We start from the raw sequence: 14077 nt of genomic DNA, 5'->3' as shown, positions 1-14077 counted from the left end.
GGATTTGAAATCTTTTTTCCACTCCTAATGTCTGTGGCTAATAAAATATGAAGCATTCAGTCTTGAACTAGAAGCTGATAGTGCTTCTTTGCTTGACGATTTACTTTTAGTAACCCAGACATTTCATGACCTGCAGAAATCTTGCAGTTTTATTTTGAACTGTCCTAGTTCAAGAAAGAGGTGCTGAACACTCTGTCAGGAATTAATTGATACTTGGTTGAAGCAAGCAGGAGATTTTCTAGATGCAAGATCTGTCAGTTGAGAATTCTGGGTTGAAAAAGGGCTGCTTTGCCATTTAGTTCCAAGTTTGTTGGCATTGGTCAACAGGTGTTTGGGATGAGTGTGCCGTGTCTAGGGATCCTCCACAAAGCTCCAGCCACCAGAGGTCACTGGAAATGTCACTTGGCTGGTCCACTATATCCAAAGCTCCTCGTGCCCTTCAAAGTAGCCTGTCTCTACTAGAATTGACTTGCACAGAGTGGTAGGGCTCCTTCTTTCACGTGCACTAAACGTCCCCAAACCAACGGGTGCTCACTGACACAGGCTGGAACACAGATGAACAGTAAACATATTTCTGCTTAGGAAGTTGAGGATTCATCTTTTAAATTACAATAACGATGCTGTCTAATAACCCAGCATAACATTTCTGGGTTACAGCATGCAGGCAGTCTCACAATCATGCACTGGCTCTTTCTCTCTTCCTCCATGCTTCCAGCTGCCTCAGAAGAACCCAGCCCTTTGGAGCAGATTTGGCCAGATGTGCAGGGAGCTGCAGTGGGGAAGTGGAACTCTCTGACTTCCTTCTTTAACATCTTTCCTCACTGCCAATATTCTATTTATCATGTCTTCTGTGATGAGGAGGAGGATAATTATTCATTTCTGTACTGTCCAGTAGCTACAGCTTTCTGCATGGTTCACAACAATGTATAAGCATAAGTACAATAGTAAAAATGGACACAATAAAAATCCAAATGTAATAAGATTCAGTGTAAAATTTTAATACGCAAAGTTTCAAATAGTATAAGCAACTAGAACAATTTCAATAAAAACTAGACATGTTAAAACAACCGATATTTCCTATCTTCTGCTATTAATTGCCTTGGAGTACAGGCAAACAGATGACAACGTTGGTTCTACGTGGGCCTCTGAGGGGGATCTGAGGGGGCTACCAATGAGAAGGCCCTCCCTTGGAGGTGGCCGTCAGAGCACAGCCTCAGATGTAGATTGTAGTGACCAGGTAGAACGGGATCTCTCGGATACCATCCACTCAACAATCTGTGTTCTTTGCCATTCATACTAGCTCTGGTATCTAATTCTCTCTTTCCCTGCCCAAACTGACATGATTCCCCGGGGTCCCCCAGCTCCTAACTGTCTTTCTCAAATGACTTTTAACTGCACCCTGCTGCATTCATTCTGCTCCAATGAGGTATGCAGTTATAAGATCAATAAAGCAAACTACTATGCAGACTACTACTTGGAAGAGGAGCATGTATATTTAGGGTGTGAGGCTATTCATGTTTAGACAGAGAAAAGGTCTATTAAGTCCTAGCTGGCTCTGGCATGCTAGGATGTGTAGGCCTTTTCTTTCTCTAAGCATGCATAGGATTGTGTCTTTAGTGATGATGTTTTTAGAACTGGTTGTAATATCTTTTTCAAGACTATAGTGCCTCTTTAGTAATAAACACATTGCTCTTTCTCTGTGTGTCTGGCAAGTGTGGGAAATCTGTGTACATTCACAAGATTTCCCATAACTTTGAGTGCTTGTGTTTGAAGTAGTGCACGTTTTAATTCATCACGTTTTATTTGCCTAGAAGTATGTGTTGCTGAGCTTTAATAATTTAAAGCTTTAATAAATATGCTAAGCTTTAATAATTCTCTTGTACGTCCCTTTCTGTGTTTTGTTTTCTTTACAGGGTTGCCCTGGGCTTTTCCAGGATGGGTTGGGAAGGGAGAGAACTGGCCCTATGATCATCCAGATGTCACTGTTTATTATATTGTCTCCTGGATACTAGGTGCTAAAAAATTTCATGATCTGGACATTGACTATATTGGGGTTAGTAAGGAGCCTCTCTTTAAATCTTTGTTTTTGTTCTTTGAACACACAGTTTCTGTTAGCGATCTCTCTAAAGTTACCTGATGGTACTGTGCTCTCAATATTTTACTTTAAAGTAATTCCCTTTTTTGTATTATGTATTATATCCATAGAGTGGTGTTCCACACATCAGCACTGTCAAAAAGTCCTCGTGGTAGCATGACCTTGAGCTGTCTTAAATATATTTGTCCTGCAAGTAAAAATACATGATTTGGAATAAGTTCAGATGAGATTTTGTATTTCATTAAGACACTGGGTTTTTTCTTGGTGTCTGTTGGAGCTGTATTTATTTAAAGTAGTTCACAGATGTTACTAGCATGCAGGCTGGTATAAGAGAAAAAAGCCTCCTGCCAATCAAAGTGGTGAAGAGACAGAGCAATCAGTCCCTGACCCCTTTGGCCAGCTGCAAACATTTTTGTACGAGCTGCAAAGATACAGACTTGACAGCACAGAGACCAGATCCTTGCTGAACTGCTGCAAATCCCAGAGAGGTCCCACCTATCTTCTCCCCATCCCTGCTTTAGACAGCTGGTAAAGGCAACCTTCTTCTGCCCATCATTTCATAGCTAATGCTGCATTCTGATTTTGCTATTTAACTCCCAGTTTTATTGGGGAAAAAACCTCATTCAGCTTTTTGGTAGCTTATGCATTTCATTCCTGTCTTCCTTGCTACATCACCTTGACTACTGCCTAGTGGCTTTTTAGCTCCAGTTAGTTCTAGCTCCAGTTAGTTAGTGTCTGGAACTCAGTCTGGGAGTGTTTGATTGCTTGTGCTTGAGGACCTTTGTAACAGTTCTAAATATGGGTTCTTTTGTGTGTTTTTTTCAAAGATCTGGAATGAGCGCTCTTTTAACAGCAAATATATCAAGGTAGGTCATCTGACAACATTTCACGTTGCTTATTTCATAAATTACTAGGGAGGGAGAGGGAGAGTCTTTTAGCAAAGTGTGGGTGGGAGCATAGTTCACTGCAACTGAATCACTTAGGAGCAGCTGCATGGCCTGATGAGTGCAAAAGCTATGGGTACATTTGAAGACTTCATACCCATTCACACGGGCATCTTTTTCATTGTGATTACTGCTGCATAAACCTTTCAGGTTTTGTGTCACTGCATGAGGATTGAAAGCAAAATAAAATGAGATGCATCTTAGTGACATTGGTGTTGATCTATCATTCATTTCGATGTTTCTTTTACTTTGCCTCAGTATATTGGGGTTGGCAACTTGCAGCCCTCCAGAAAGCATGGCCCACAATGCTCATTAGTCCTAGCCAGCATAGCCAGTTGCGAATGCACATGGGAACTGTAGGCCAAGATATTGATCTAGAATTAATGGTTTGCTGCTGTCTTACAAGGCATGTCCCCCTCTGCTCCCTATCTCTGAATCAGGAAACTAGTCAGACCTGGTTTATAGGAAGCCCATAACCTCAATTTCTCCAAAATTTTCATTTAAGAAAGGAAATCTAAAGAGAGGAGGGGAAGTACAAGATCAAAAAACAGTTGTGTGGTCACTTTGTTTGTCCCCATTTCAATAAATATTGGACTAGGATTGTTGTGTTTGAATTGGGCCACTATCAGAATAGGCCTGAGAACTTGCCTTGACTGCTTAGGATAGGATAAACTGGCAGAGATATAAATTCAGAAGACTGTGTCTATAAGCTGCACATCTTCAGACTTCCAGTGCTGCACCACAATCAAGATCCCTGATTTGATTTGCTTACCTACTGTTCAGCATGCTATAATATACAGTTCATAATATTCATGTGTCACTTTTGTGTTGTCATTTCTCAATTGTTATTTGAACTGTTGTTATGATTTGGCATGCATGAAAGATGCAAAAGGCTTTGTGACAAAGTCAGTAGTTAGGCATGGCCAGGTGATGTATCATTCCTTTTGCAGAATCTGTGCAACTAGATAAAACTGAGCTTGTGTTACATTGATGCACTAAAGGGAATGCATGGTCTTAGCTACTTGAAGCCCTTTATACAGTGCGCTTTTCCCAGTTGCTCATGTTCGTTGGCTAAGAACATCTTGACACGTGTGTGACCAGCTGAATTGTCTCCAGTGCTGCTGCTGTAATGCAAGGCTCTTTGTGTTGCAAAGGGTGTGTGTGTAAAGAGCTTCCAGCAAGCGACTGCAGTGAAGGCTATCAGTGGTGGTTTATTCCTCCTGCCTTCCCCCACAGCTCTGCAGAACGAAGTTCAATTGAGTTCAGTGGGGCTTGCTCTGCGTTAAGGGGATAGGATTGCTTATCTTTAAAAATGACGCATCTCTAAAAATGACGCATCTCTTCTCGATGAACTCCTCTCCTCGCTGTTACCACCTTACCCTCTCCTTTGTGGAATGAACTTCATTAACAGAGCAGTCCAGTGAGTGTGCCTGTAAGCATCTGAATGTGGTGGATTAGGGGCATCCAGTGCTCGGTGATAGGAGCATGGAGGCCAAGGTTGCCTGCCTCTGTGCTTCCCCTGCCCTGCAGCTATTGGGCAGCGATTTTGGCCCAGAGTACGAGAGGGGTCCCAGGCTCTGCCAGATATTGTGTATCCCCTGCTGCGTGCTCACAAATGTCTCTTTCTGAAGTTGCTCTTGCAGTCTTGGAGCGGCTGCCAACATGGACTTTTTTGGACTGGCTGCAAGGGTGGCAGGAAGGTGCTCTGAGTTTGGATTCCCAGCTGAATTGGAATGAATTTCTGAGCTCAAGGAACTCTGAATTATCCTTTAGCCATCTAGACTTTGTTTAGACAGCCACAGGGTTGTACCCTAAATATTCTTACGTAGGGTTTCTAAATCATGGCTGCATTAAGCTGATTTTCTGTTTTTAGGGGGAAAATTGACAGTTCTTAGGAAGTTTTCTCTGCCAGAGTCAGATCATTGCTGAGACATTGATCCGCTACGCTGTATGTGTGGTGTAGTTTATTTTCCACAAATGACTTAGATTTTGTAGTATTGAAGATTGTAAAATTAATAGCAGAGAAATAGCAGCATTGTTCATTTTCTGGAATTACCTTGTTGCTTGTGGTTTAATTTTTAATCAAGGTTGTATTCAAGCAAACTACTTAATATGGACTTCTGTATCATTTAAAAAAGGTAATTTTCAGGCTGCAATGTTATACATACTTATTTGGAAGTAAAATGGGACTTGAATACAATGAACTCAACAGGACTTGCTTCTGAATGTACAAGTATAGGTTGGCACTTTGCATGTGACTCAGAGACTGGCTTTGATGTTAATCATTCTACAAGTGCAAATCTTACAAGTTTAGGCAGGAAAATAAGGCCTGCTGCTCCCAGCATGCCCCTGCCAGCTATACTGTTTTGGTGTGGGCATGCTGGGAGTTGTAGTCCTTTTTTCCTGCATAGATTGTGCCCTCAATAGGCTTTGGAGTTTAAGATCTAATACTGAACAGTCAGAGCTGCTATAAAATTTTTATAATCTCCAGTGTTGCCTGCTGTTCTTTTGCTGTTTTGGAAAGAGTATTTACAGTTATTTCTGATTACGTGACTTAATGTTGCCAGGAATGTCTGGTTTTCTGATATGCACAGTGCTTAACTTCTAAAATAATAGTTCGGCCGGTTCAGGTGAGGCTTATACTAACTGCATCTTAGCATCCTTTGAACCTAAAGCTAGTCTGCCCTTTGTGAAATTAGGGAGTGATTTGCGGAACGAGTCTATGGATAGTTTTCCCTGGCTTTTGGCGGTGGATACTTTGTACGGATTAGCAGGAGAGTGTCTAATTGCAAATGTAAGGAGAATTAACTGTGGTAGCTGAGGAAACTAAGTCTGGGTGCCCTTCAAGGCTGGAAATTGTAGTGCTGAGCTCTGGTTGCAAGCAAGAGGTTCTGGGATCATGAACTGGAAAGACCTGCGTAGCTGGCAGCCAAAAGGGTCCTTGTGAATGAAGAGCCTTGGAGGGCCATTTGCAGCAGTGATGCTAAAAGTCATACCTCAACCTTATATAATTATTCTATCTTAAAACCAGCCCCTCCGCCACAGTTTAGCAGCTTTACAGTAATGTTATGCATGTCTGTTCAGAGGTAAATCAGACTGAATTCAATGGAGATTAGCTCCCGGTAAATGTATACGGCAGAAGTGGAGCAGGCCCCCTTTTTGCCTCTGGACATCTTTTCAGGCTGCATCCCCCCTGGAATGTGCCCTATCCCAAAAGCGGCATCTGCAGCAGCTACAGTGCTGCAAGAGGGTCAAGATTAAGGTGTTTGTAAGCTGATTCTGAGGCTTTTGGTGTTCCATAGTTTTTCCCTCTCTGCATTACTTTTAGGCCACATGTTGCCCATCCTAGCATACGAAATCCCCACTGGAAACCAAGATGCTCAGACTGGCTATAACAGCACATAGGAGCATAGCATTTTAAACATTTCATGTTAATTTACTCCATTCCAATAATGTCATGCCTCTCAGATGTGGAAGGTGTACTTCAAATCATATTATCTGTTACCAAGGTTCTTCGCAAAACTATGGACCGAGAGGGCTTAACGAACACTGACATCATTGCTGCGGATGGAAAGTGGGACATTGCCAATCAAATGCTAGTCGATCCCTATCTTAATGATTCTATTGCGATAGTAGGGTAAGTTGTGGAAATGCAGGGGAGCAGGGATAAACTTGGCCGTTCTGCACCTGGCACTTTGCAGTAAAGTCCTTTTATGGCTGCCATTGCTGCCCCAGGGGCCAAATATGGCCGTTATAATTTCATGCAGCCACCTTCCTATAATTTGAAATCGGCACAGACCTCTGGAAACTGCCGGGGAAGGAAGATGGGGGAGAAAAGTGTATGTAAGGAGTATATAAGAAGAACAGTGCTGAACTGAATCAGTCCAAAGTCCTGTCTAGGTCAACATGCTGTTCTCACAGTGGACAACCAGATGCTAATGAGACACCCAAAGCAGTTCATAAGCGTGCTCACATGTTCCCACTTGTGTTCCCCAGTCCACCTGTACTACTGAGAGGCATATTGACTCAGTTACAAGAGGTAATGTGTCTCCATCGCGATTATCAGACATTTATAAATACATCCAAATGTGTGGCCATCAATATATCTTGTGGTAGAGAATTCTATAGCTTAACGACATTCTGTATGGAGAAGTACTTCATTTATTTCCCATCCTTGTGCTTTGTTGGATGACCCCCTCCCCCCACACCTAGTGTGCGTGCATGCACACGTTTGTGTGTGTACCAGTTTGGAAAAGGTGGGCCAGGGGAAATAAGGCCCCCTAAGGAGAAGAGTGAGCGTCAGGGGTAGGCACGGCTGGGCACCTGCAGCCAGCCAGGACCCAATTACAAGAGCAGTCTGGACTTGCTGCTCCCTTTGCCGGTGCAGCTCACTGCCTGCCTGCCTTCAGGCTTTGCTATGGAACAATAACATTTTGTGACAGCCAGAAAGCTGGCTCACTGAGAGAGGGTCCTGCTGGGGGTGTCTTGCCTTAAAGAGTCCTTTCAAATTTGGAGGCAGCACTGCCAGGGGGTGTGCCTGGAGGCAGCTCTGAGTGTAACCAGTACATAAAGGAGCGAGGCAGGTATCTAGTTTTGGCTGTGTCATTCAGGAATCCCTCAGGTGTTGCTTCTGTTTGTACAGACAAGTTACAGAAGTGAGGAGAAGTGACTCTGTTCTGTAAAGTAGGATCTCAGATCTATGCAGGGCTGGTTTCTAACTCTGTTTTGTGAAGGCAATCGATGCTAATGAAAGCATCTCCCTTTCACTAAAAAACAGGACTGAACTGAATTAGAGTGTGGTTGTTTTTTTAAATAACCTCCTAATGGGTATATCCTAGAGTGCTTTGCCAAATTCATCCTTGATTTTGAGTCTTTTGAAAGTCTTGTGCAAATGTAACCTTGAGATATGGTTTGTACATTCATGTTAATTTAGTAATTCCATTCCCAAGTAAATGTAGACCTTGATGCCTTCTTAATGTCTTGTCAGCTTCATTATACTTTACGATTTCCTCAGTTTGCTGAGCTGGTCAATTCTCTGCTATTGGATTCTACACTTTCCTGTTCTGTAATGACAGCTAATTGCTGACTAATGTAAAGGCAATTCAGTTAATAGTTGCTGTTGACACACTTGTGGATTCATCTAGCAGTAGTTTTCCAAAAGGATAAAATACCAGCAAATAAGCTTGTTTTCTTATTTAAAAATAGGCTTAACCAGGCATTGAAGGTGGATCTTCACAGCACAACTCAGGAGTTTATGCTTGGGTGTGGTGTTGAAGATCACAGCATATACAAGATGTATATCTTACTTTTGGGGCTCAGAGCAACTGCTTAGTATGCAGTATGACAAAAAGCCAGGCTATTGCTCAGTTTGTCTCACCTTGCTAGACAGCTTGTATGTTGGTGCTTGTTTATAATTGAGTAACCTATGTTATAATTGGCTGGGTCTGACTGCTTCTTAAAATGGTGACCTTGCTTCATAAGACTTTGCACTTAATTAGAAAATGCTTTACATTTTACAGTGTCTTGCCAACGACTTGTTTTAGATGGGGGCAGATTTTGAAAGATTTTGTCAAGAGGCTATTTTCATCTTCATTCTCTAATATGCCCTTGGCTTGACCTTTGTTTTAACTCTGTGTATGTTGAGTGAGACTGGAATAGGTGCAACTGGAATTTCTGATAATCTTTTCTCTTCTACAAAAAGTGGGTATGCGGAGCCCTGAGCTGGGCACTGGACATGAGGTGAAGGGACCTTTTGCCATTTTCCCATTGCATGCCCTATAAGCAGTTTGCCTTGATTGGAAAAGCATTGAATGACCATGTCACCATCATTGTTAATTATGGATGGCTAAACTTATCTTGAGTTTGTTGTGTACTCAAAAAAGAATGAACTTGCTCCTGGGATAAGAGGTCTCGTTCAAAACTATACTCTGGTTCTGTGTAAATTTGCCATTACGTATACCTGGTATGGAAGTGGTGCCTGGAAGATGCAGTTTGGCATCATATAGCACCTTTTGGAGCCAGAGCTGTGGTGGTGGCAACTGCTAAGGAGACTGTAGGATGATTAAACATTTAGGATGGGGAGGCTGCTTCTGTATCTACCTCCTCCTCCTTGCAGAGGCAAAGCGAGGTGAGGAGGGAAATGCCACCTGATTAGACAAGGATAGGGTTAATCCAACCAATGCCGCACGTGCACAGAAATGGCATTGTTTAGATATAGGTTGCACATGCTCAGAAGCTCATGATCTGTTCCAAACTTAGTAGTGAATTTGTAAACAGCCAGTCCGTCTTCTTGAAAAGATGAGTGCTGCAAGGGGGAGAACTCAACCAATGAGCAGACCAGTTATACAATTCATGGCATCAGTGCTTTTGAGATGTTGCTCACTGAAGAGACAAGCTGTGTATCCCTGGCTGACAATTAGTGGCTTCTCCCCAGCCTCAGATATTCATTGAAGAGGGACTGGGCATGTGCTTCTTTCGCAGCTTCTTTCATTTAAGGCCTGGGTTCATGATGGCTGTGTAGTACAATCACTTTCTGGCTTGCTGGACCTGAAAATCCTCAAGCTTGCATTTTGCATGTGGCCAAAATTGTATGCCAGGAGTGCTGTGCTGAGAGGTAGTTGACTTTTTTGTTGCTTCTTCAGTTTGTTTTTTCAGCAGGTAAAAGTGAATGCATGTGACTGGAACTAGGTCCCTTTTTCCCTCTCCCAAGCCTGATCTAAGCAGACTTTAAAGGCAGCTAAATGGCATGATCTGAGTTATGTGCTTTCCAGAATGGATCTCCTTCATACTGAAAGAAGCAGAGTGAGCTTTATTTATTTAAAAATGGGGGGAATTGCAACTTTCTCCATCTTTTTATTTCCCAAGCTTTTAAGATACACTTTGGATAAGCAAGAGCTTCAGCGGGTGAGGATCATAGCCAGCGATAACCTGTGGCAACCCATTTCGTTCTTCATGATGCTCGACCCTGAGCTTCGCGAAGCAGTCGATGTTATTGGGTAGGGCATCTCTTCAAAGCTGATCCTCTCCCCATTAACCCTTATGATAACTCCTGGTTAATGCTGGAAGTCAATGGCTTTTGGAAAGTGTTCCTTTCTGGAATATCAGGATAGCAGTTGCAAAGTTGGCTGTGTGCCTCTTCATAGCTTTCAAAAACGACGTGTGGATGGCCCAGGGTGCTTCTTAGCTGATGGGTAGTGAAGAAATATAAATAAATAAGTAAATAAAATGACAAATGTGGCTAATTGAACCCCAAGAGCTTTTCCTACTTCCAGGAAGCAATGGGGGTGTTTGAACTTTTTCCTACCTGCTTCTTCTCCATTCCACAGGGAACCTCTCCTGTGTCGCTTTCCGCTCCACAAAGTTCCAAATGTGCTTGCGCTATTAACTATGCACTTCCATGATTGGTGCTCTGGGGAAGCCATTTGGAGCAAAAAGGACTGAGCACACGCTCTCCAGCTCCATCTCTGCTCTAAACTACCTCCTCCAAAATCCGTTACTTTTTTTTACTTGTCTAGACAGTAGCTGCATAGGAAGGCCACTCCACAGTCTGGCTCCATGCCTTTATATTTAAAGTGTAGGTTGTTCATAGTTTTGGATTAGTCTTTGCTAACCCAGCACTCTCCAGGTATTTCGGCTCCTACCATCCCTGGCAAAAGGTTGGTCATGATGGTAGGTCAAAACATCTGGAGAGCACCAGACTGGAGGTCCGGTCTTTAATCTGGTTTAGATAGAGGTAGAGAAAGAGACCTTGTCATGTGAAGTTGGTAGAGGGAGATTTACTCATGTGTAAGCTTGGCATGATCTGCCTGGGCAGAAATCATAAACTGGAGAGGAAGCTTGGCTCTTCATGGGTAAAATCTGCCTTGTCTGTCTCTATCACAGTGTCCTGTAGGGGTGAACGCCTATAAGAATTTGACAAGATTTGTCTGGTTTCTCCATTAGAAGTTGAGAGCAATTGTGCTTTAGCCAAAAATAACGCATATTCTTAGAGAGCAACCCTATTCATGTTTAGTCAGAAAAATGTCCTACAACTCCCAGCGTTTCCCAGCCAGCCAAGACTTCTTTTTGTCCAGACATGTATACAAATATGGCCTTAAGATGGGAATCTTGAGTCCTTCTGTGTTTTGCAGAAAGCCTTCTGGAAGTATTGATAAGACTGCCACTGGCAGAGATGTAAGCATCTAGCTCTATATTTTGGCTTAGGAGTTGCTAAAGTTTTAGAGATAAGCCCCTCTGGTTGTTTCACTGCTCCAAGTTTCAAAAGGAACTTGGCAGGCAGTGTGGCGAGGCCACTGCTTTGAGAAACATGAGTTCCAAGTGCTGTGGTGAGGATTAGTCATTCAGGTCTTTTGAATTCTAGTCATGAACAACCACTGAAAGCTACTGTAGCAAGACAGAAACTTAACTGTGAACTAGGACATCCCTGGTTTAAATTCTCTCTTCCCGCAGACTCATTAGGCAGCCAAAAGGGAGACAGAAACTAAGAAAGAGAATGGCTTGCTGGCAGCTTTGTGGGGTGTTAATGATAATACGGACTTAGGGGGTTTGCAAAGATTACCAAGATATTGTATATGACACACTTTAGAGTGTTCAGAATACTATGCTAAGCGCTGGCATCATTTTTCTCTTTTAAAATGTGTGAGATATAAATGGCATTCTTCGAAAAGGTCATAACATCATGGCTCCTGTGGCTTCAGTTTCCTAGTTTTTGGCTTCTACTTACTGGCAGTAAGTGAGTTATGTGGAAATATGCTGTTTTTGTCCATTTGCCCCCACTCTTTTTGGCTTCTCCTGCATGTATCAGTGTGATTGGCCCCCAAAAGCAGAACTGAAATGGAATTTGGCTGAAGGAGTTTCTCCATCCCTGATGTAAACATAGAAGAAAAGTTTTAATGCCTCTGGATGCGCATTAACTTATGAAATCCCTTTCAGAGCTGTTTTGTGAAGGAACTTTTTTTTCTTGTGGTGGAAAAATAAGATTACCACTGCAAAAACCAAACCAAACCAAACCATGCTGTGCTTTACATTTCCCTAAAACTGCTATATCTTAATTTAATAAAGTGTGTTTAGAATGCTTGGAATTAAACCTGGATTTTGTGTGTGTGTGTGTGTGTGTGGCATTATCCAGGGCTCACTATCCAGGGACAAGAACAGTGTGTTCTGCCTTGTTAACCCAGAAGAAACTCTGGGCCTCTGAAGACTACAGTACTTTCAACAATGAAGTGGGTGCTGGTTGCTGGGCTCGAATCCTTAACCAAAACTTTGTGAACGGGAACATGACTGCGTAAGTTTTGCACACAGGATGATACAGATGAGTATATATAACCAGTACAGTGATATGAAACTTGCCTAGTAACAGCTTGACTAATTTCCTGTAATTATGAATGCTCTGCCTTGAATTAATATTTTTAACTAAGAGTTTAGAGCCTCTCTTCTGACTCATGTCCTGTCTTATGACTGGCGGGGTAAGAAATGAACAGAAGGCATTTCACCTCCTGTTCCTCCTTCTCCTCCTCAAAATAATAATGGTGATGATGATGATGATGATGATGATGATACTGTCAGCTTGATAGACTCTTGAGCCCATCTGCCTCACTTACCAACATGGACAGGTAACGGAGAGGTTGTAGGAGACCTCTCCTTTCTGCTACCCTCCTGACCAAGCAACCCGAATGTTCTCCTCCCCTTTCGACCACTCCAGGGTTGTCCGAGGATGCCATTTCGATCTGAGAAATTTCGATCTGAGAAATTGAAATGGCAGCTGCAAGGGGGTGTGGTATGGGGAAGGACCCGATGTAGGAGAGGATTTGGGGTTCCCCTCCCTCAGGTCCTGAAGGGGAACCCCAACTATGCTATGATCCCTGGAATGCCTTCCCAGGGACTGTAGGGATGCTGTGTAGGAGAGCAGTCCTGGGGTCCCTAGCCAGCTTCTCAAGGTCCATCGGTTGTGCAGGAGCTCCCCGAGGCTGTTGTCAGAGCCCCTCCTGGCTCTGTACGGCCACTGCAGGTGCTTCTGGATAGAGGGAGAGAAGAGGTGTGCTGGTGAGCAGGAAGGGTCATGCCTGGGCATCAAAGGGACCCTGAGCTCTCTCAGCCCCCACTGCAGGAAAACAAGGACACCATTACTTAGCTTTCTTCCCATTGCCAGGTGTGGGATGGACTGACTTTTTCCAGAGGAAAAATACTGAGGGCCCTGCCTCCCGCAGCATACCTGCCCTGTCTGATCTTGCCAGTCTGGCCTAAGGCAGCACTGGCCCACTCTCTGGATCTCTGCAGGTTTAAAACCTGTATTTCTTGAGTGCCATGTTGGATGCAACCCATATTGGAAATGGATCCAAGCGAAGGATATATTGGTCAGATATGCCCCATTTCCCTTTGCAGCTGGGACTTAAGAAGTGGCCACGTTGTGATCTGCTAACTTTGCAAAACTCTCATTTTCTCCCTTTCTGCCCACCCCAACAGCACCATTGCCTGGAATCTCGTGGCCAGTTACTATCAAGAGTTGCCTTTTGGCCGGAGTGGTTTAATGACGGCGCAAGAGCCATGGAGTGGACACTATACTGTGAATGCTCCCATATGGATCACAGGTACATGTTTGAACTGGGGTATAGCTTTTCCAGTGGTAGCTTTTCTTTGTTATTAAATGGTGCCCACTCTTTATTCTTTTTATTCACCCAATATTTTAACAGTTAATAATTCTAAATCTTTTTAAAAATCTGTATTACATGTTACTCTTTGTACTGCTGTTGTACCTTGGATTAATTTGAGCGTTATTGTTATGGGTTCATTGTAGGCCGATTGTTTCTATTTTAGCATTGTTGTATCGATGTATTATTTATCTTTGGTTTTAAGGCATTGTTTTTAGTTGTGTATTTTGATTATGTAAATTGCTCAGAGAGTTGATTTGACTAATGGATGGTATAGAATTAATTAATTAATTGCATGTTCAGAATTGCTTAGCAAAGTCTTGCTGCTTATGATATAATTACGTACGTTTCTTGAATATTTCTATTCTTCATAATAGGAATGCCCTCCTTGG

At 42.9% G+C, this 14077-nt stretch overlaps 1 protein-coding gene across 4 annotated transcripts in view; it reads left to right on the top strand.

Moving 5' to 3' along the window:
* The window catches only part of GALC (galactosylceramidase), a 41298-nt gene that overhangs the window by 9744 nt on the left and 17477 nt on the right, over positions 1–14077 (top strand). For all 4 annotated transcript variants that reach the window (XM_044436356.1, XM_044436355.1, XM_044436357.1 and 1 more), the window contains exons 5-9: positions 1914–2053; positions 2923–2961; positions 9904–10034; positions 12167–12322; positions 13501–13625. In XM_044436356.1, coding sequence (XP_044292291.1) covers positions 1914–2053; positions 2923–2961; positions 9904–10034; positions 12167–12322; positions 13501–13625 — 591 coding nt within the window. The remainder of the gene's footprint in view (positions 1–1913; positions 2054–2922; positions 2962–9903; positions 10035–12166; positions 12323–13500; positions 13626–14077) is intronic.

Source organism: Varanus komodoensis, unplaced genomic scaffold (assembly GCF_004798865.1).
Source record: "Varanus komodoensis strain SLA01 unplaced genomic scaffold, ASM479886v1 scaffold3, whole genome shotgun sequence".
Classification (NCBI taxonomy): domain Eukaryota; kingdom Metazoa; phylum Chordata; class Lepidosauria; order Squamata; family Varanidae; genus Varanus; species Varanus komodoensis.
Note: the sequence above shows the minus strand (reverse complement) of the source record. Positions and strands in the feature narration are given on the sequence as shown.